Source organism: Engystomops pustulosus, chromosome 3 (assembly GCF_040894005.1).
Source record: "Engystomops pustulosus chromosome 3, aEngPut4.maternal, whole genome shotgun sequence".
Lineage (NCBI taxonomy): Eukaryota > Metazoa > Chordata > Amphibia > Anura > Leptodactylidae > Engystomops > Engystomops pustulosus.
In genome coordinates this window covers 27,654,438-27,678,083 of record NC_092413.1, presented here as the reverse complement: position 1 = coordinate 27,678,083, position 23,646 = coordinate 27,654,438, and the positions used below count along the sequence as shown (strand labels likewise).

General features: G+C 43.9%; 1 protein-coding gene across 2 annotated transcripts in view; it reads left to right on the top strand.

Annotated features, from left to right (window-relative positions):
* The window catches only part of ASB3 (ankyrin repeat and SOCS box containing 3), an 87,203-nt gene extending 64,554 nt beyond the window's left edge, over nucleotides 1-22,649 (top strand). For both annotated transcript variants that reach the window (XM_072140355.1, XM_072140356.1), the window contains exons 9-10: nucleotides 11,276-11,409; nucleotides 22,198-22,649. In XM_072140355.1, coding sequence (XP_071996456.1) covers nucleotides 11,276-11,409; nucleotides 22,198-22,415 — 352 coding nt within the window. In that variant the 3' untranslated portion in view covers nucleotides 22,416-22,649. The remainder of the gene's footprint in view (nucleotides 1-11,275; nucleotides 11,410-22,197) is intronic.
* Nucleotides 22,650-23,646: the final 997 nt, after the last annotated feature.

The following is a 23,646-nucleotide window of genomic DNA, read 5'->3' as shown; positions in this document are numbered from 1 at the left end:
ACAACAATAATAAAAAAAAAAATGACACCTCATCAACCGACGGCAGACGTGGCATTTACTTTTTGATTGTTCTCATTATTTTCAAGCGTGACAAAATATACACACGGAAAAAATTAGAGAGTTTGAAGTTAGAAAGATTTACTCGCTGAAATAATTGCCTGTCACAATACAGTCTGCAAATTGGATATTCTGAAAAGGCTTAAGACAGCCGCGATATATAAAATACTGGCAAGTGGGAAAAAAAAAAAAATTAAAAAAATCCCGCAACAAATTAAAAGCGTTTCGGAAAGGAATAAGAAATGTTTACTAATTAAACTTTCCTCGGAGTCGTCACTCGGCTGTGATACAGTATTGCTTTGGAAAGCTATCACTTATGATTTATATGAGAGTTAAATATCTGGTGTGTACAGCAGTTTTCCCTACGGTATAATTGAAGGACACGACTACTAACAATGAGGTTTTTACCGAGCGAAACACTGTGGTTCTGACAAATCACACAGTACCTTTCACATGTCATGTGGACAAAAAGACAGCTCGACAGTGGTGTGAATGCGGATAATTATAACCCTCCGCTTACCCAACAGGGATTTAAAAAAAAACAAAAAATCCAGAGTTAAAAAAAAAAAACAAAAAAAAAAGATTTTATTTGACTTATTCTGGGTCTCTTGGAAGCAAAAGGGACCTAAGGACCTTATATTTACAATAGATGTTGAAACAAGAAATTAGCCAGGTAGGTGGTACTAGAGAGGAAGATTACTGTCATTTTCTGAAAAATAAAGGATAGGTTTGTGAAGTTTTATTAAAGGGAACCTGTCACCAGGAATGTGATTTTTAGCTGGTGATAATTTAGCTTATGCTAGTAAAATGCTTTGTACGCATTCTGAATCATTTTAGTACTGTATAAACCTTTTCACATTACCTGGCTCTCTGCTAGCAGCTGTTAAGATTGGTACACAAAAGACAGGGGATAGTGAGCCCTGAGCTTGCCCCAACCTCTGTCCCTTCCTATAGCCCCCCACGCTAAACCGTGGGGCGACTACTTGAAGACTTCGAGATACACTGGAATAAGTGTGGGAAGGAAAACACAAACCGACTGACAACATAAAACACAAAAGAATCGTAAACAAGCCGGAATCACAACGAGAGGGTACGTCAATAGCAAAATCAGTAAGCAAAGAGTCAAAGTCAAAAACTAGCCGAGGTCACAACAATACAGATAAAGATACTGAGCAATACAACCTAGAGCAGCGAGTGGAGAAAGGGATTTTCAAACACTGGCACAGGTGACTAGTGAAGCTGCAATTTATGCAGCCAGAACTCCACCTCCAGAACCTGATAGGAGCTGGACAGAATCTGGGAATTAACCCCTCATGGTGCAGAAACAACCAGGCACCAAGCAGAGGTTCAAAGTCCCAGCCACTCCTAGACAGCGCGAGATCTTAGCAGCCGCTGCCCAGGACGAGAGGTGGAGTTTGCGCGGATACGCGCCGGGGTTCGGAGAACGCCGCTGGTACCACCAGAAGTCCCAGCAATCTCCCTAGCGAACCTGACAGTACCCCCCCCCCTGACGGGGGGCCTTCGGACCCCTAGATCTTAAAGATGGCTTCTGAGGGTAGGTCTGATGAAATAACCTGAGTAACCGTGGAGCATGAACATCTCTAGCCGGAACCCAAGACCTATCCTCAGGACCAAAACCTTTCCAATGGACCAGGTACTGCAGGGAGTTACCTACCCATCTGGAATTCACCACCTTTTCCACCTCAAATTCCAGATTCCCCTCCACAATAGATGGAGAAGGAGGGTCAGAAAGAGGCAAAACAGGCTCAACATAGCGCTTCAGAAGACTCTTATGGAAGGTGTTATGGACCCGCCACCCTGCTGGAAGAGTAATCTTGAAGGAAACCGGGTTAACAATATGAGTAACAACAAACGGACCTACAAACCTGGGCGCAAACTTCAAAGAGGGGACCTTCAATTTAAGGTTTTTTGTTGATAACCACACTTTATCCCCCACCACAAACGTATCGGATTTAGTGCGCCTTCTTTCAGTTTGTTGGACCATAGAATTTTGTGCCCTCTGAATATTCTCCCAAACTTGTGACCAGAGCGAGCGCAACTTGGATGTAATAGCTTCTGCTCGAGGAATATTAGGGACAGGCACAGATGAAAAAGAGAAACGTGGATGAAAACCATAATTGCAGAAAAACGGAGATACCTGTGTGGACGAACTACAGTGGTTATTAATAGCAAATTCTGCCAACGGAAGGAATTTCACCCACTAGTCCTGACTGTCCGAGACAAAGAGTCGCAGATATTGAATCATCTCCTGATTCATTCTCTCAGACTGACCATTAGACTCAGGGTGAAACGCCGACGAGAACGACAGATTAACTTCCAGTCTAGAACAAAATGCTCGCCAAAATTTGGAAACAAATTGTACGCCCCTATCTGACACAATATCATCTGGTATACCATGGAGGCGTACAATATTCTGTATAAACAATTCAGCTAATTCTTCAGCTGAAGGCAACTTTTTTAATGGAACAAAGTGTCCCATTTTAGAGAAACGGTCCACTACCACCCAAACCACTGAACAGCCTTGAGATGCTGGCAGATCAGTGACGAAGTCCATAGACACTTTAGACCATGGCCTGGTGGGAACTGGAAGCGGAAGAAGAGGCCCCTCAGGACGTCTCCTGGGAGTCTTTCCTCGCGCACAGACCTGACAGGCTTGGACAAATGCGTGCACATCCTTAGTCATGTGAGGCCACCAGTAACTTCTCTTTAAGAGATCCAAAGTACTCCGCATTCCCGGATGACCAGCCAATACCGAGCAATGCGTCTCCTCCAACACTCTCAAACGACAAGAAGGAGGAACAAATAATTTGCCTTCCGGAAGGTCTTTAGGTGCAGATCTTTGTTCTGCTAAAATTTGAGAGGAGAGGTGGGAGGAGACAGCTGCCAGCACAACCCCTGGAGACAAAATATTACTGTCAGCAGCCTCTGGAAGCTCAGGAGTCCCGAAGCTACGGGACAAGGCATCAGCCTTCACATTTTTTGACCCAGGTCGGTAGGTGACCACAAAATTAAAGCGAGAGAAAAACAAGGCCCACCTAGCCTGACGTGAGTTCAAGCGCTTAGCAGTATCCAAATATACTAAGTTCTTATGATCCGTGAGCACAGTTATCGGATGAAGAGCTCCCTCCAAAAAGTGTCGCCAGACTTCAAATGCCCACTTAATGGCAAGGAGCTCTCGATTACCAATATCATAATTCCTCTCACAAGAAGAAAATTTTCTAGAGAAATATGCACAGGGCCTAAGTCTGGTGAGAGTGGAAGACCCCTGAGACAACACTGCACCTACTCCTACCTCGGAGGCATCAACCTCCACAACAAACGGTAGAGAGAGGTCAGGTTGAACCAAAACCGGGGCTGACGAGAATGCCGCTTTTAGAGTTTCAAACGCTGAGTAAGCGGCAGGGGACCAATTGTTCGGATCAGCACCCTTACGTGTCAGATCCGTGAGGGGTTTGGCGATCACGAAAAAGCTCTTTATAAAGTTCCGATAATAGTTAGCGAAACCTAAAAAACGTTGTAGGGCCTTGAGATTGGTAGGCCAAACCCAGTCCGTGAGCGCCTGAACCTTACTCGGATCCATCTGTACATCAGAGGGAGTCACAACATAACCTAAGAAGGAAACCTTCTGGACGCAAAAAACACACTTTTCCAGCTTAGCGAAGAGGTGGTTTTTGCGCAACCTGGTAAGTACTTGGCGGAGATGTTGCTGGTGAGAAACCATATCAGGAGAGAAAATCAAAATATCGTCTAGATATACCACCATAAACACACCAATGTAATCATGAAAGATGGAGTTCATAAACCCTTGAAAAACCGCTGGGGCATTACTCAAACCAAAAGGCATAACCAGGTATTCAAAGTGCCCCAAAGGTGTATTAAATGCGGTTTTCCACTCATCCCCTTCTCGGATCCGAATCAGGTTATAAGCCCCTCTGAGATCTAATTTAGAGAAAACTTGGGCCCCAGAAACCTGATTTAAGAGATCCGGGATCAAGGGGAGAGGACCTGAGTTTTTTACCGTTATCTTATTTAATTCTCGATAATCAATGCACGGCCGTAAACCACCATCTTTTTTCTCAACAAAAAAGAACCCGGCCCCAGTGGGCGACTCAGAGGGACGGATATGTCCGATTGCCAAACTCTCATCAATATAACTCTTCAGTGACTCCCGTTCTGGTACTGACAGGTTATATATACGACCCTTTGGCAATCTAGCATCAGGAAGAAGGTCAATTTTACAATCAAACTCCCTGTGAGGAGGAAGGACTTGGGACAAGGGTTTTGAAAACACATCTGAGTAATCAGAGAGAAAACCTGGAAGACTCTGATCTTCCGCTACTACTGTACATAATGAAACTTTGGACAGGTGATCCTTACAGTGAGGACCCCAATGAACCAGCTCCAGAGTTTCCCAATTAATTACCGGATTATGGATCCGGAGCCAGGGTAGACCAAGGATGACATTTTCAGACAAGTTTTCCATAACTAGGAAAGAACACCACTCTTCATGCATAGCTCCTACCATAAGCTTTATCTGCGGGGTTCGGAATTTGATCAACCCTGCCTGTAGAGGGGTCAAATCCGCACCCGACATCTGGATAGGAGTGGACAATGGAATCAATGACATGCAAAACTGAGAGACAAACTTATAATCGATTAAATTAGACGCAGCACCTGAATCCAAAAAGGCGCGACCAGTGCAGGAAACAGACTGAAACTTAATAGTACAAGGTAAATACATTCTAGACACAATTGGGAGTACCTGAGCTCCTAAGCAGTCCCCCCGACTACTGCTTAGGAGCGGAAGTTTTCCTGCTGCTGCCTCTTGGAACAGGTGTTGACCAGATGATCAGGACTTCCACAGTAGAAACAAAGATGACGTCTCAGTCGATGTTGCTTCCGCTGTGCAGGAGAGATGCTATCCAGCTCCATGGATTCCAATTCTGGACTACCTGGAGACAGACTGGCCGCTGGCTGACAGTCAGAGGACACCCGAGGTGATCGCCTGGATCTTAGGCGACGATCAACTCGGATGACCAGAGTCATAGCATCATCTAATGTCTGAGGCTCGGCATAAGCTAAGACTAAGTCCTGTACTCGGTCTGACAGTCCGGACATAAATTGGTCTTTTAGGGCGCAGTCATTCCATTGCGAGTCAGTCACATACTGTCTGAACTGGGCACAATAATCTTCTGCTGTCCGTTTTCCCTGACACAGAGATCTAAGGTGGGAAACTGCAAGTGCTCGGCGGTCAGGTTCGTCATAAATCTGGCCTAAAGCAGAAAAAAAAGCGTCAAGAGAAGAACGGGATGGGGAGTCAGGTGGGAGAGAAAAGGCCCAATTTTGCGGATCCCCACGCAGCAGGGAAATTACCACGCCCACCCTTTGAATCTCTGTGCCCGATGAACGAGGACGTAAGGAAAAATAAAGTTTACAGCCCTCCCGAAATGAAAAAAATTTCTTACGGTCACCAAAAAACACGTCAGGGAGAGGAACCTTAGGTTCAGGTGTGGGTGGCAGTGGATCCTGCGGTGATGTCTGCCGCGGAACCTGCATAGATTCCTGAATTTGGAGACGGGAGGCTAGATCCTGAACAATCTGAGTTAGGGTCTGGACCTGAGTGACCACAGCTGACAAAGGCTCCATGGGAGGAGAGAATGTAGCAGGTCGGATACAGGATGCAGACCTATGTGTGGCCAGTGTTTCTGTTAAGATTGGTACACAAAAGACAGGGGATAGTGAGCCCTGAGCTTGCCCCAACCTCTGTCCCTTCCTATAGCCCCCCACGCTAAACCGTGGGGCGACTACTTGAAGACTTCGAGATACACTGGAATAAGTGTGGGAAGGAAAACACAAACCGACTGACAACATAAAACACAAAAGAATCGTAAACAAGCCGGAATCACAACGAGAGGGTACGTCAATAGCAAAATCAGTAAGCAAAGAGTCAAAGTCAAAAACTAGCCGAGGTCACAACAATACAGATAAAGATACTGAGCAATACAACCTAGAGCAGCGAGTGGAGAAAGGGATTTTCAAACACTGGCACAGGTGACTAGTGAAGCTGCAATTTATGCAGCCAGAACTCCACCTCCAGAACCTGATAGGAGCTGGACAGAATCTGGGAATTAACCCCTCATGGTGCAGAAACAACCAGGCACCAAGCAGAGGTTCAAAGTCCCAGCCACTCCTAGACAGCGCGAGATCTTAGCAGCCGCTGCCCAGGACGAGAGGTGGAGTTTGCGCGGATACGCGCCGGGGTTCGGAGAACGCCGCTGGTACCACCAGAAGTCCCAGCAATCTCCCTAGCGATCCTGACAGCAGCTTGTTGTGAGTCCTCGGGGGAAGAGCAGCTGCAGCCTGTGTGTGCCTGTGTCTGTCTTCTCCACACTCTTCCAGCTTCCTCCCCACTTCCTGTCATGTGCATTGAGATGAATGGTGTGAAGTAGAGGAAGAACTGAGACACAGGCAAATACAGGCTGCTACAGCTGCCTTCCTACGGCGACTCACCACATGCTTCTTCCAGGGAGCCAGGTAATGTAAAATAAAGTTTTATAACGTACTGAAATGAATGGTATAGCATAGCATAGGCTATTGGAATCTGCCACCTGCTTAAAATGATATTCCTGGTGACAGGTCCACCTTAAAGACATACCTTGCTTGTTTAGACCTTTTTTTTTTATTTGTTATTTTATTTTCTTAAATTAATTTCTGTAATGTATCACCTTGCTATAGAATAGTCCAATTGTTGACTGCTCAACCAGGGCAATGGAGCCGGTCTCAGAGATAATTTTGGTGGAGTGAATAAATAGACTGACTACGACCGCACAAAAATTTCAAAATTTCTGTTCTATTCCTGAGAATTTAGGCCAGAGGTGAGCAACATGTATTGGTCCAAGGGCCATATTACCATACTGGACCATCAAAGGGTCAACTTTAAATGGGTTATCCGGTTATAAAAAATTACTTAGGGCCAGGCTGGAGCCGGCTATTTAAAAAATAATAAACATGTACTTACCTCGTCCAGCGCCGCCGCCCATTTGATCCGTGCCCCTGTTTGTTTACAGGGGCACAGAATCTGCGCACAGGGAACTTCCGGTCCGCGATGAGGCTGGATCCTCCCATCCGTCCCTATCTCTCAGCGTTGTAAGCGCTGGGAGATGGTGTCGGATGGGAGCTTCCGGCCGGCCAGAAGCTCCCTGTGCACCCCTGTAAATAGACAGGTGCACAGAGGAGAAGGACCACAGCCCTGTCCTCAAACAATTACTAGAATAGGGTGTTTCCAGAACCTTGATTTAGCGTTTTCACTCCCCGCATCAAATTTTTCCATGTAAAGAGCTGTGTGAGGGCCTGTTTTCTCTATAACAAATTGTACTACACAGTTGACGGTATTTTAATATTCCATGCCTTGTACAGGGAAAATAAAATCCCAAATTCCCAGGCGGCAGTGTCGATCAAAGGGTAGACATCTACGATTGTGGGGGTTACCGGTGGGTGTTTGCTGTAATATGCAACAAAAACCCACGGAGAGAGCTCAGCCTGTGAGCCCTCCGCATACACCCGGAGCCGATATGGTCCATTTTACATGACCAAATATAAGAGGCACTACATAATTTACCAAATAAATTACCAAGATAATACGACCTGACATGACGTCGCTATTCTTTTTCTCCCAGTGGCAGTCGTTTCTGCAATCCCCTATAACATAGTTTCTCTGTGTAATGTAATCTTTATCGAAGCAACACAGAAGTAATTATGTCTTCATGAAATAAATATGCATATTCAGTGCGAGCATACGGGCAGATACACTTACAGTCTCATCGCTTGTGGTGGAGCTGGTAAGAGATGGGAGATGTGTTGTATAAAGTTGAACAAGCTTCAGAAAGCATAAAGAATTACCAGCCCCGGCATCATCTGGAGCACAGACTCCCCAGGGCCTAAGATATCACTTTCTAGTTCATAAAAAGCTGCTCTGAGCGGCTAAACACCCTGGTGCACGTCACGACTCTCTCCACACCGGACTCTCTTGGGTAAAGAATTGTAGAAAATAGTCACTTTTAGAGACAGTGACACTTTATTTCAGTGTGTAAAGTACAGTTTAACAATAATATGTCATTTATAATAACAAATATATATAAACACAATATATTGTATTTTAATTTACTAGAATTTTTTATAAAAAAACGAATACATCATTTTTTGTGACCCATTCCTATTAATGGGGTGTGTCACAAAACACTCTTACATAGTCCAATCGGTGCTGAGTGCCAGACTGTTGGGACTTGCCTCATTGACCTGAAGGATGGTAATACCTGCAAGTTATTGGTGTTACTCTGGGACCTTGCCAAAGCTAATTTCCTTAATTTTTTGACAAACCATGTTTAACCGATGTCTAACTCTCCAGTTTTCACTGACTTTGCAAAAATGGTGTAACTGAAACCCTCCAGGAACAGGTTGTTCTGATTAAGGCCACCCTATCAGCCATAGTAAGAGAAGGTGGTCATTCCAAGACTTGATTTGATTTCTAGAATATAGCATTTTTACAACATCAGAAACGTATTCAAGTCCACCGAGAAGGCCCCCCCCCCAATAGAAAAATGAAAAAGAGGACAAGATAATGCAGATAATCTCCATGGGTAAACAATGCAGCTGGAATTGCTCACCATTTATGCTCTGAACAGAGTAAGCATACAGTGTCACAATGTTTAAGAGTATTTGGACTGAAAGACAACTCTTACACTGACCAGATCCCTCATAAGCAGGAAGATTCAAAAGGCTAGACTCCTATTTCCCCAGGAGAATGTTGTGTGGATAGAGGAGAAGTGGTCTACAGTTCATTTTACTTGTAAAGGGAAGTTTAATTAAGGCTGATGGGTAACATTATGTTCATTGACAAACAGGGGACACACAGAACCCAAAGTGTGAACCCACTATGCGCCATATGTTCTTATGGAGAGGGGCGGGGGTGAGTAGCGCTCACCTCCTCCTCCTCTCCCCGCGTGCTGCTGTGTGCCCGCCGTGCTATGGTATGGTGGGCAACGGCAGTGTGCATGTAGCCTTATGCACACAAAGTAACATGTTACATATCTATAGGATTTGGCCACATGTCTTCTTGGATGAGACTTTTTCCTACAATATTGGAAAACAATTGGCATTACCAGGTCTATTACCATTAAAGTTGCGCGTCTTGAGAAGTTTGTTATCAGCCGTATTGTGCTAAAGGAAATCTAGATGAAAGCTAAATATCTAACATTTCTCCAGGTCTATGATCCCAGACTTCTCCAAACCATTATGAAAGACTAAATGAAAGCGAATTTCTCGAGGGGTCTAGTCGGTATTCTCTATTCAACTACTGTAGATGGTTACGTGACAATTGTGGTCCTCCGACAGTGTATAAGAAATCTCGGAATAAAAGACAATTGCCTAAAAGAAAGGACAGATGTCACTTCTAGTTAGTGTGCAAAGCTCGTAGACATCAGCCCCAAAAGACTCTAAGATATATAGTGGTAAAAGGTCACCATGTATTTATTCATGAAAGCTGAACCTCTCCTTGTGATTTCACATTCTTTAAGGTCTTCCAAGTATTTTGGCATTATATCCAACTAATTCATACCAGATACTTCAGGAAAGAATACAGATCACAAGTTTATTATTTATGACCCCATTCCATTTCTTCTATTTTTATATTTTACCCATACATTTTTCTGCCCATTCAGTGGAGACATAAAGGGGGGGGGGGGTGTAAGGGGCCGTCCTGGAGTCTACATTGCCATATTTATCAAAATTGTTATTCCATTTTGTTGTTTTGAAGCTACTTTTTGGAAATCTTTCTCAGTAGTAAGGTTGTGGGCGGATTCTTACCTCTACCTATCTTACCTACCCTAAATCTGAGGTTAATAATAAGAATTACCCATAGTTCCCATGATGATTGTGTTCTCTCATAAATTAATTTAGCAGCAAATCCAGTGAAATTTCAACAATTCAATCTACTGAGATCTGTGTATTCTGTACATACAGGAAATATACCTTGACTCGTTTGGCAGCATTCATCACACGGAGGAGCATTGGAATCAGTATAAACCAGTGGTGAAATGGTTACATGAAGTGTAGTCTGTGCTGTGTAGAACGGTTAACAGCTTCACTGCTGTGTAGAACGGTTAACAGCTTCACTGCTGTGTAGATAGTGTCCTTAGAGCAGGAGCTGGTGGGAGGATGATACAGAGGAGTGTATGACATAGCTTGAGCTACAGAAAGAGAGTATGTTCTGCAGAATCACAGACTGGGATGGAGGGACTTATAGGAAGCAAGGGAGCCCTTCCACCTCACTGTTCTTTCCAGATGACTTGTGCATCCAAAGAGCAACACAGAACAGCAACATGTGACCTCCCCCTTCCTCCAGAGTGAGCAGGGATCAGCAGCCCCTCCCCTTTTTAAAGGGTTTGCCCAGGTTTAAAGATTTTTTTATATATACGTGTATATACTCACCTCCTGCAGGACTCCTATTCTCCCACGTTTGTATACATAGGCTGGCAGTGCCATCCCAACTATCACTCATTAGTTTTATGCTATAGCAGACAGATGAAAATAGTTAGTCACTGTCGACCTTTGTATGCCAACAAAGGCCCTCCAGTGACGGGAGGTACCGCAAGAGAATGGGAGCGTCGGAGGAGTTCAGTCTATGTTCTTTATTATTTTTAAAGTCTCCCCAGCTGTGTATTAAAAAAAAAAATCTTTAACCCCGTGCAAGCCCTTTAAGCAGAGCTTAACCAATCAGAACTCAGCTTTGATTTTCTCCACTGCTGTCTATAAAATGAGAGCTGTGCTCTGATTGGTGGCCATGGGTAACTAGAATCCCTAGCTGCTGTGACTCTCAGCTCCCCCACTATTTCCATAGAGTTTATATGTAATCTGCTCCGATAATATATTTTCTGTTCACTTGTACTTTTCATATATGCAGAGTTTGTTGAATAGTCATCACTTCTATCCTTATATGTTACTCCACTTTCTATGCCGACCCGAGATTGCGCCAATTTTTGCGAAATTTGCAACGTATGGATACATTTTTGGGGTGCGAGCTTGGAAAATTTTCGGCAATTAGTGATTTTTAGCAAGCCATTGAGATAATCTATTCAAGTGTGCACTCGGAGAACCTGCATTACATCTTTTTCTGATAATTTTTTTTGTTGTTGTTGCGCAGGATCCGTTCTGATAATAACGACCTTGTTAATTTTACTCTGGAGTTCACTAATTGGAAAAGGCTTTCTGTGGATGTCGAGATGCTTCTGTCCACCCACGCAGAACACTTCACCTGGATTTCACACAAGCGTTTCGGTAAGCAAACAACTGTCAGCTGAGTTCTCTGTGCCTTGGTATATAGTGATTAGAGAGGGAAAAGCTCTTCAGGGCATTTACTGAGAACTACAACAGCAGAGGACGAGGTGAGATGTGTCTGGAAATATTTTTTTGGCTAAATAATAGATTTTATTCTTGCAAGCAAATATAGACATTATTTGACTGCAGGGAAAAGTAAAGGATGAACAGTACTGGTTTGTGTATGGAGATTTATACAATACTGTGCGTAAGTATTAGGCAGGTGTGAAAAAGTGTGAATTGGTTTATTTTTGATCAGTTACAATGAATGGGGAAAGAAATATATCTACCATTTATACTCGAGTATAAACCAAGGCCCCTAATTTTACCATCAAAACCTGGGAAAACCTATTGACTAGAGTATAAGCCGAGGGTCTGAAATGCATTGGTCACAGCTCCCCCTCTCCCAGTATATAGCCAGCAAGCCCCCTGTAGTAAATAGCCAGCCAGCTCCCAGAAGTATACAGCCAGCCTGCCCCTGTAGAATAGACTGCCTGACCCCATGTAGTATACAGCCAGCCAGCCCCATGTAGTATACAGCCAGCCAGTCCCATGTAGTATACAGCCAGCCAGCCCCATGTAGTATACAGCCAGCCAGCCCCATGTAGTATACAGCCAGCCAGCCTCATGTAATATACAGCCTGCCAGCCCCCATGTAGTATACAGTCAGCCAGCCCCATGTAGTATACAGCCAGCCAGACCCATGTAGTATACAGCCAACCTGCCCCTGTAGTATACAGACATCCAGCTCCATGTAGTATACAGCCAGCCAGCCCCATGTAGTATACAGCCTGCCTGCCAGCCCCCAATAGTATATAGCCTGCCAGCCCCCTGTAGTGTACAGCCTTCCAGCCCCATGTAGTATATAGCCTGCCAGCCCCATGTAGTATATAGCCTGCCAGCCCCATGTAGTATATAGCCTGCCAGCCCCATGTAGTATATAGCCTGCCATCCCCATGTAGTATATAGCCTGCCAGCCCATGTAGTATATAGCCTGCCATCCCCATGTAGTATATAGCCTGCCAGCCCATGTAGTATATAGCCTGCCATCCCCATGTAGTATATAGCCTGCCAGCCCCCATGTATATAGCCAGCCCCATGTAGTATATAGCCTGCCAGCCCCCTGTCTTATATAGCCTGCCAGCCCATGTAGTATATAGCCTGCCATCCCCATGTAGTATATAGCCTGCCAGCCCCCATGTATATAGCCAGCCCCATGTAGTATATAGCCTGCCAGCCCCCTGTCTTATATAGCCTGCCAGCCCATGTAGTATATAGCCTGCCAGCCCCTTGTAGTATATAGCCTGCCAGCCCCCATGTAGTATATAGCCAGTCCCATGTAGTATACAGCCAGCCAGCCCCATGTAGTATACAGCCAACCAGCCCCATGTAATATACAGCCTGCCAGCCCCCATGTAGTATACAGCCAGCCAGCCCTATGTAGTATACAGCCAGCCAGACCCATGTAGTATACAGCCAACCTGCCCCTGTAGTATACAGCCAGCCAGCCCCATGTAGTATACAGCCTGCCTGCCAGCCCCCAATAGAATATAGCCTGCCAGCCCCCTGTAGTATATAGCCTGCCAGCCCCATGTAGTATATAGCCTGCCATCCCCATGTAGTATATAGCCTGCCAGCCCATGTAGTATATAGCCTGCCAGCCCCTTGTAGTATTTAGCCTGCCAGCCCCCATGTAGTATATAGCCAGCCCCATGTAGTATATAGCCTGCCAGCCCCCTGTCTTATATAGCCTGCCAGCCCCCTGTAGTATACAGCCTGCCAGCCCCCTGTAGTATACAGCCTGCCAGCCCCCTGTAGTATACAGCCTGCCAGCCCCCATGTAGTATATAGCCAGCCCCCATGTAGTATATAGCCTGCCAGCCCCATGTAGTATATAGCCTGCCAGCCCCCTGTAGTATACTGGCAGCCTGCCTCCTGTAGTATACAGCCAGCTCCATCGTGCGACGGCCCGCCCCCGATTTGTGCCGCATGAAAGCCGGTGCGATTGCGCCAAAATCCGATCACGTGTGCCAAAAACCCCCTTTAAATCCCTGTCCCAGCGGTGCAAAATGGAAATCGTCGGGATGTCCGACGAAAGTGCAGCCCCCAGGTCCCTTAGTAAATGAGCCCCAATGTGTTTGCATTGTGTTATAAAAACACATTGCAAACACATCAGGAAAAAAGCGACTTAAAAACAAATCTGCATTTACACCATACTTAACAATGTGGCGTTTTACCCGATGCGTTTGTAGTGCATTTCAAAACTAAATGCAAATGAATTATGTCAACAAGGCCATGTACACGTAATACTTCCATGTAGCAGTAGCTGGGCCTCCAATTTGAATGCCCCAAGTCCAATACTGAAAACAATATTTGGTGAGATCACCATTTTCCTTAAAAAAAAAAAAAAAAAAAACCTAAAACAAAATATTATTCTTCTAGATCTCTCTAGATCACTATTTTTATTTACCGTATATACTTGAGTATAAGCCGACCCAAGTATAAGCAGAGTCCCCTAATTTTACCACAAAAACCTGGTGAAACCTATATTTTTTTTACTTGAGTATAAGCCGGGTTTGGGTTTTCAGCACATTTTTTTGTGCTGAAAAACTAGGCTTATACTCGAGTATATATGGTAGTTATTTATTTATTTATTTTTTTGAGGGACTCATCATCACTCCCAGGGCTTCTTGTTCTTCTTCATACTGAAGATAGATGTTAACACTGGCTGTATGTTTGGGGTCATTGTCCTATTGGACTTTTATTTTTTAATTTTTTTTTTTTTGCTTCCACATATATATCGAAAACCTTTGCACTCTACATTTGACGAAACCCCTAAATGAGGCTTTATTCACAATCGGCGTTGTGGATGTGCTACGTATTCAGAGAGGCTTAATTAGAAGACCTTTTATAGTTGACTCTTAAGAAATGAATGTATATAGAAGAGTTTCTGCCATTGTATAGAGTCGGGTCACTTGCTTACATCTTTAACCTTTACCAGAAATATCACTGCTAATTAAAACACAAACTCTCACTAGATTTATCAGCAGTTTATTGTTTGAGAGTTTCTTTAAAGGAAATCTACCATTTGATTTCATGCATTATGAACCAAACTCACCTTGAGAATGCTGTTGCGACACTGATGCAGAAACATATCTTGTTAAATCCCTGAACGAGTCCTTTTGCTGATAAAACAGTTATAAAATTATGATAATGAGGCTCTGTCGCTCCTGTGGCTGCCCCAGCGCTTATCCTCTTACCCTAGTTATGGCCTGCTACGGCCTTGTCCTGCCCAGCATAAGCGGAGAATACGTCATCACGGTGTTGTGCCTAAAAGGCAGAAGGAATCAATTGCTGCAATCAATCTCACAGCTACTGTCTGGACAGTTCAGGAAGCGCTGTGTAATATGTTTATCAGTCTACACCCAGCTTTCCCAAGGTCCTGAATTTTATAATTGTTTTTTGAGCTAAACCACTTGGTTCAGGGGTTAAACAAGATATGTTTCTGCCTCAGTGTAGCTACAGCATTTTCAAGGTATGTTTAGTTCACAATACATAAAAACAAATGGTAGATTTCCTTGAAAGGAAATCTACCATCATGATAATCCAGGGGCACTTACTCAAAGATCAAGGCACCGTGACTGTGGTTAACTTCTTATTTTTGTTATCCATGGCCTCCTTCCTTCTAAAATCTACTTTTAGCATTATTCTAATGATTCTAACGGGCCCCTGGTGGTCTCAGCCGAGCTCCTACGTGCGATCGATTAACAGACTGTTACCCTGTTAAGGAACATTTTCCCCCTTGCACTGTGCGCTGAAACTCTCTCAGCTGCTGTGAGATGACATCAGGGGTAAGGGGTGACGGAGCAGAGGGGGGAGAGGGAAACTGTAACAGCTTGTGAATCTGCATTATGGAGGGGCTCTGGTAACACCTCGAGAGCCATTCTGACTCCTAATTCTAAAGGTTATACAGGCAGTCCCCGGGTTACATACAAGATAGGTTCTGTAGGTTTGTTCTTAAGTTGAGTTTGTATGTAAGTCGGAACTGTATATTTTATTATTGTAACCCCGGTCAAAATTTTTTTGGTCTCTGTGACAGTTGGATTTTAAAAATGTTTTGTTGTCATAAGAACCAGGATTAACAATACATCTTAATGACAGGCACCTGTGATAACTGTTATAGCTGATTATTGTAGCCTGGGACTTAAGTACAGTAAATTACCAACATGCAGAGGTCCGTTTGTAACTAGGGGTTGTATGTAAGTCAGGTGTTCTTAAGTAGGGGACCGTCTGTATACTGGAGCAGGAGGAAGGTTGTATAGGAGGTTATATACAGGGGCAGGTGCTGGCTGTATACTCGGGGCTGGCAGGATGGCTATTTACTAGAGGGTTGGATGGCCATATACTGGGGGGCAGTATTTTTTTAAAATATCATAAAAAAAAAAAATACTGTATAAGCCGACCCCAGTATAAGCCGAGGCCCCTAGTTTTACCACCAAAAACTGGGAAAACCTATTGACTCAAGTATAAGCCGAGGGTGGGAAATGCATTGGACACAGCCCCCAGTAGTATGCAGCCATCGCCCTGTAGTATACAGCCAGCCAGCCCCTTTTAGTAGCCAGCCAGCCCCCTTTAGTATACAGCCAGCCCTTTTTAGTAGCCAGCCAGCACCCTTTAGTGTATATAGTCAGCACCCAGTTTCCCCAGCACTTAAAAAACTTACATACTCGCCTTCGGGCGGTCCCGATGCTCAGCGCGGCTTCCCGATGCTCCCGTTTCCGGCGGGCCCCTCTTCTGCCGGCAGAGACACGGCCATGCGCTCTGCCAGCCAGTGCATACAATGGCGTCATTAGTATGGCCGCGGCTATGCTGGCTGTTACAGCAGAAAAAAGAGGAGGCGCGGTGACGGGAGCATCGCGGAGAAGACATAAGAGGAGCCAAGTGAGCATCGGGGAGCCGCACCGAGTATCAGGGGCGCCAAAAGGTGAGTATGTAAAGTTATCTTTTTATTGAATCGTGTATAATCCGAGGGGAGGTTTTTCTGTAATAAGGACGAACGACCAGCACTACTAGAATAAATATTGTCCAGGTCAAAGCCATATGAGACTAACTAGACATAGAAACAAAGATACAGACATTTGCTATATGACCACGACTAAATACTTTATTAATATGAAAATATACCACAACACAGCAAAAAAAAAACATAAAAACATCTAAAAGTGTGAACAAATCGCACAGATACCCCCATACAGGAGGACCTAGCATATGATAGCGCTGGTTGTCCTGAACACACCAGCTCCTCCCTACTGACAATAAACCCTCATGACAATGTGCATATCGAAGTACAAAGCAGCAAATATAGCGCAGAATAAGAACAATGCAGCCAAATATGAGGATATCAGTGGTAAAATAATGTGGTCAAAGAACCAATAAAAGCCCAATCTGAGCTGCAGAAGGTTCTGGAATGGCGTAGATGGTGCGTGATGAGGGGTAGGAGACCCCACTCCTATCGCCACCCAACTGGCTTCCTCAGATGAGGTTTTTCAGCACATTTTTTTGTGCTGAAAAACCCGGCTTATACACGAGTATATACAGTAACTAATTTAACATAAAAGAGGGAATTGTAGAAAGGACATTTTCATACCCTACGTGAGGGGAATAGTAGTTTATTGTAGTGAAAGAAACTAAAATTCTCTTTATTCCACGATAACAATCCAAAATCTGCGGCAGGCAACACCCCTTGCCGATTCAGGGTTATTTGGATTCTGACAAACACTTTTGCAATTATAACCTCTTTAGGTAAAGCATTTAATAGTTGGACCCTTTCCTCCTTTCCATTCAAGTCACTTTTCATCCACCCATTTGACTTCTTGTACAGATGTAGGAAAGAATAAATCATGGGCTCGTCCACACATATATCATGTAAATAGGGAGCCTCTAGGGCAGTGATGGCAAACCCTTTGGAGACAGAGTGCCCAAACTACAACCGAAATCCACTTATTTACCGTGAAGTGCCAACATGAAATTTTAAACAGTAACTTATTGCTACCTGTTCTTTCACATCTTTCAATTGTATCAGCGGTCTGAGGCCACCACTTCAAAGAAGGAGGGCAAATTCAGATTATCATTGTAGCTTCTCTCCAGGGTCTCTCTGTAAAGGAAGAACGTTCGGGTCCAGACCTCTAAAGATAATGCAGTTCTGTCAAAACCTTCTAACTTTTCATGCAGTTCCAAACAGCCAACGAAGTGTCGAATAGCACTGGGAGCAGCATCTCTTAATTTGCCTGGGACTGCAGGAAGATTCAGTGTTTGGTGAACTCTGTCCTGGGGTGCCCATAGAAAAGGCTTTGAGTGCCACCTCTGGCACCCGTGCCATAGGTTCGCCATCACTGCTCTAGGGAGTCATTTTATACACTGAAAAAGCCTAATTTCTGTAACCTCCAATTATCATGCCTCGCGTCCACCTTTGAGACCTCACATCCTCCTCTATGAGCATACAGTGGGATATGTCTGTGCCATATGTTGTAAGGACACCTCTGAATCCTCCTGACGTGTCCTCATAATGTATGGGATAAAATGTGATGCGAACGCAGCCTTATTCTATTTAGCACATTTTCCGAAATATATTTACAGTGGCCTCTAGACTTAGTGGAGCACCCGCTGTTGAAGTAAATTATGTTAAAACAACTCCAGGGCTATAATTTTGAACTTTTCTGTTCAAATTGCTCAGCATAAAGAAATCATGGTACATTCTGCATGCTACAAGTTATTGACCATGACATGGAGTGAATGGTTGTTTGGATCCCAGCAAGTGATATTTTTGTGTCCCGAAGAGCCCTGATGACATTTGTGAGGCTAACGGCAAGGTTTATCATGTTGTAGACTTATAGTAACCATGGAACGTGGTTGAGATCTGATAACCCTACTGTAAGCCACACATTGTGCATCAAGAGGGCATCAAAACGCATGACAATGGTCCGTTCCCTAAAGTTAGTAGGACATGTGTGGTTCTGTTTTTAGAACCATTAGTTACCTTTCCCTTCTTCATTTCTTACCCAAGCCCGGCCATTTGGTGCATCTTCTTTGTGTAGCTTGCAGATGGTCAGTTTTTGTCATGATCTTCATCATGGTCTTCACAGTTCAATCCCAAAATCAGGTGAAGGGACTTAACGTCACTTTGGATGCACTGTTGGAAATATTACCAGCCTAAACCTCTCCTGAGTCCGCTTTATTGATCTCTTTGACAGCCGCTCCTGTTTGTCTATACTTATTGCTGCCACAAATCACTCAGAATCAATACAGCACTTGAACTTTACCACTGCTGATGGTTAGTTGTGGTCAGCGTGGATTTGCTTTACAAATAATCAATGAGATGAGAGACATAGAAGGACATGTATTAAGAGTAGTGATTAGTGAACCTGAACCACAATATTCAGATTCATACCGAACATTGCAGGTTCGGGTCTGCAGAAAACGAATTCAGACGTCAGAGGTCTCAGTTCGGGTCACCAATCACAACTGGGATCGGTGGTGCTATTCTTGACATGCCGTGGGCAGCTTTGCCTTCCATTGCCAGCAATCTTTTTGCTTCCCCAGACGACACTGAGAGCGATGATCCCAACCAGTATGGTGGTGTGCTCCCCATGAGGAACAACAAGCTCGCTGGTGTTACCGGTGGTTGAGTGGACCCATTTAGAGGGTTAACACCCATGATCGGTGCAGGTATTTCTAACCTGGGTTTGGACATACCTGCATAGCTATGGATCTGCTCATCGCTAATCAAGGCCAGTGCTGTGGGTGCCAGTTCTAATACCCACTTCCCCGAAACAGCAACTGTGTCAACACAACTTGTTGTAGGTTATGCGCACAACCTTGGTAGACCCTTCAGGGTGTTCCAACAATTTTGTGCAAATGGAGCGAGAAAGACACAAACCAAAAGGTTACCTGCCTTCCATAATCTCTAAACGTCTCACAAGATATTCAGCCATGGTAAACCCTCCAGCCTGCCGATATAAGCAGACTCCAAGACCTCCAAGAGAATCGTCATGCTCGGCTGTTATGGTCTAGTTCACAAATTGGTTATCCGCTCTCTCTCTCTCTGTGGAGGTGACTGGTGCTCTTTAAATTTATAAACTTCTGACAAGTGTCGTAAAAGTTTCAGAACTTCCGCAACTAAAAATAGGAGTGGGAGAAAAATTTTATTGTATTTTTTTATTCTATTTTACAGTCCTGCACTGACAGATTTTTATAAATGATGATTTCCAGTGTTTCCTGTCAGCACATAAAGTTAGCGAGGAGCTGGAGCTTGTATAACAAGCCTGACAATCGTAAACCTCCTGGCTCCTACCGGAACACACTGTAACCGCGCAGTTTAAGGCCGGCTAAGACTTGCAAACATTGAGCCCAAACTTTATAAATGTATTCACACTGTAATCCTGTGGGGGAAAAAAAAATGAAGATGGAAAAAGAAATATAATCCTTATGTAAAATATCTATTGAGGAGGTGATGGATGAAGCGAGAGGCTTTGAAATTCTTTTGATGTCTACTCAGCTCGCGGTGTCATGCAAGGATAGAGGTGAATGCGGAGAGTGGCACTGGTGCTTTCTCAACCACAGACGTAGAGGATAATTGAAAGTAGCAGGATACAGAACTTGGCATTCAAGGCTTTTACAATAAAAATGTTAATAGATTTAGTTAAATCCCCAAATTATCAATTGGACAAAGGCAGAGTATATAAAGCCAGAGCCAAGAGGTAATAGCTTCTCTGCCAAAGTGGTAAACAATTTCTTCCACATCCGGATTTTAGGCCTAACGTGTCGGAAAAGTTCTAGCAATCACAGGTATGAAAAATTTGACGTAGCAAAGTTGATATATTGGAACATCGTAGGGTTTCTCATTTCATTATATTACTAAGATTTAGGTCTCATGCAGGCGACCGTAAATGACGAACATGAGCTAGGTGCACAAACTGCAGTGAGCTTGCGGCGGCCATTGAATTCCATTGTACTACCCGCATTGCGGTGCTCACCTCTACCATCTCCACCCGGCTGAAGTGGGCGGCAAACATTACCCTACTTGCGGCTCATTTTTGCACATTTTCATCCACCCATTTTTAGGGTTCATTCACAAGCGGTATGCCCGTCGTGTGCTGGAGAGCAAGATAGAGCAAGTTCTATCTTTTTGCGGTGTGCGTCCCGGATCGGTGCCACACATGTGTATATCCCCGCCCTGCCACTATTGCCGTCTTTGGGGACGTACGTGCGACTGCATGTACGTCTCCACAGACGGCCATGTGAATAAGCCCTTAGAAGAGTTATAGAATAATGATGAGCTCTGCCACCGAAGCGGAGCTAATGGCAGACCGGAGTTGGAGCTAGCGTCGGAAGTGAGAACGCATTCATCAGCTCATTGCCCTCCACAGATCTGGAGATGCCGATGTTAGTCCCACTCCTATGGCAGAGCTAACATTCATCTCCTGTTAGCTGCTCATTTTTTGTTTATACAGGTAAGGGGCAACAAAGTAACGTGAGTGACAAAGGTAAGTAAGTATGGAGCATATGGAGTTCAATTGAAGGGAAAATAATAATAAAATGTCATGCCACCCGCCATCTGATTTTTCAGTCTTGCAGTCATTTCTTCTGCAAGAGAATTACTTCTTAAAGGGAACCTGTCATCAGTGAGCCTCCTCCCAACAAACCATTCACCGTACCTTTAGATGTCTTTATACATGTTTCACTGGGGATTAAAGCCACCTTTCTTCCTAAAAATACTTTTATTGATGCCCTCTTTTACTAAAGATCTATTCATGGAAGCGGAGGAAGCTCTGCCATATTTAAGCTGATGGGAACATTGCTAACTGTTCCCCTTCAGGAATGAGGAAGTTCAGACAGACATTGGCTGTGTGTGACTCGCTTAAAGGAAACCTACCACTTGCAAATTGCACTTCTAAGCATCACATACCGTGCACCAGCTCAGGGTGAGCTGGTGCCAGAGCATATCTCCGTTATGTTCATAAACCGCTGTAATGCTTTTAAACACCTTTGTAATCTTTATATTCGAAGCAGTTTAGGCCCCTGAATAGGAGGTGCCGGAGAGCCGGTGACGTCGCGCACATGGTGTGCCAAGCGCGTACCACCGTGCGCCAAAGCTGCTTCGAATATAAAGATTACAAAAGTGTTTAAAAGCATTACAGTGGTTTATGAAAGTAACGAAGATATCCTGTGGCACCAGCTGGTGCACGGTATATGATGCTTAGAAGTACAATTTGCAAGTGGTAGGTTTCCTTTAAGAGAGGGATGGGAAAATGAGGGATCTGATTTCTCTTCAGATACGCGTACAGCCAACATCTCGCTCAAGACTCTCATTTACCCCTCCACCAGGAATTTTCTTCTGCTAGTGACACACAGCCAGCTTCCCTCTACTCCCTCATTCCTAAGGGGGGCAAGGTTGGCAATGTAAGTGACACTTCTGAGTGACGCGTGGTAACTTTACTGTATGCTGAAGTACCCCTCCCCCCCTTCCTCTATGTCCAAGACTGGATTTTTAGTAAGAGAGGACACTAATGGAAGTCTGTTTTGGAAGAATGGTGGCTCCTAAAATGCCATACTTCAACAAACAGTCTTTGGGATGACCAACCAAACTTTCTAGCGCCGTGAAAAAAGTTAACAACATGCCTTAACTTGGCCAACTTGTATATTTGTTTATTTCTCAAAATGTGTTTGTCTCTTTTGTCCCCCCACACCCAGCATCCCTCCCATCATTGACGCATCTCTGTCGGCTTAAAATCCGCTCCCTCTTGAAAAGTGAACATTTACGGTCTAATAAATACATATCTCAGCTGCCTCTTCCTGTCTGCCTTCAAGATTATCTGCAGTATTCGGATGTGCTACATCACTATGGTATTGCCAGAAAAGATGATTCTCATGAGGATAACCTGGAAAACATCTCTCAAGCGAGTGATTGATGGAAATCCCTATATCACCTCGACTGGACATTAATACACGGCTCCCGGCTGAATTTTAATACTGAACACCTTGTAAATATTGTTGATGCATTCCAGACTGAAAATGTGAATCTGAGATGTTAGGGACAGGAAATATGTTTGTAAATACTATGTAAAATTTTTTTATTTTTTGCCAATTTTTTTGTCTTTAAATTTTCACAAACTGCAGAAACATAAAACAATTTTCGAGATGCATCTTGTGTTAAGTTCTCTCCTGATATGAAAGATGTTTGACTTGTTTATGTTTTAATATATCTGTCATTGTAGATGGGACGTCGTCTGCCTGTGTAGACAGAAACAAATATCAGAAATGTGCCACGGAGAATTACTCTAACAGTAGATCATATCTTATAAAGGGTCTTCTATTTCTATGTACAGGGATGTGCCCCCTGGAATGTAGTGGCCTTTAACCGGCTTATTTTCCAGTGAAATTTAAAGGGGATGTCCACCTGTGTAAAGACACGCCTATTTGACAAGTGGCATAGTAACACCCAGTTGTCAATTCCTTCATAATCCAGCATTAAAATTAAATCAAATAATTAAATTAAATTATAATATTTTGCTCACATACAGATGTATTTGCTCGTTTAGGGCTTTATTTAAAGGGGTTGTCCACTTTCAGCAAATAATTGATATTGTTTGTGTAATGAAGAGTTACTAAGTTTTTTCCAATATATTTTTGTATCAATTCCTCACAGATTTCTGGATCTCTGCTTGCTGTCAGTCTATCGGGAGCTTCACAGTTTATTTCCAGTGGATAGAAATCTGTCCACGGTCATACGATGTCACACAGGTGCACGAACCGTATCACAGAGAGTATTTGGAGCCGTGTGATACTAACAACCGTGCATCTATGGCACATCACATGACCATGGACAGATTCCTGTCCAAGGGAAGAAAGTTGTGAAGCTTTCAGCAAGCAGAGATCTAGAACACCATGATAAATTGATACAGGAAGTATAATGAAAATTTATAAGGCCTTCTACACCAAAAAAACGAGTATTAGCCCTGAAATAATCTCCTTGGCCTTTTTGCATATCAGTTTTATTAAAGGGAAACCTGTCACCACATTTTTCAAAAATACAGCCAGTGATAGGTTCCTATAGAGTTCTATTAACTAACTGACACCCTTCTTCTAGCTAAAAATTGTTTCCCTCATATACCCATAAATCATTCGTATCCCCATAATTTT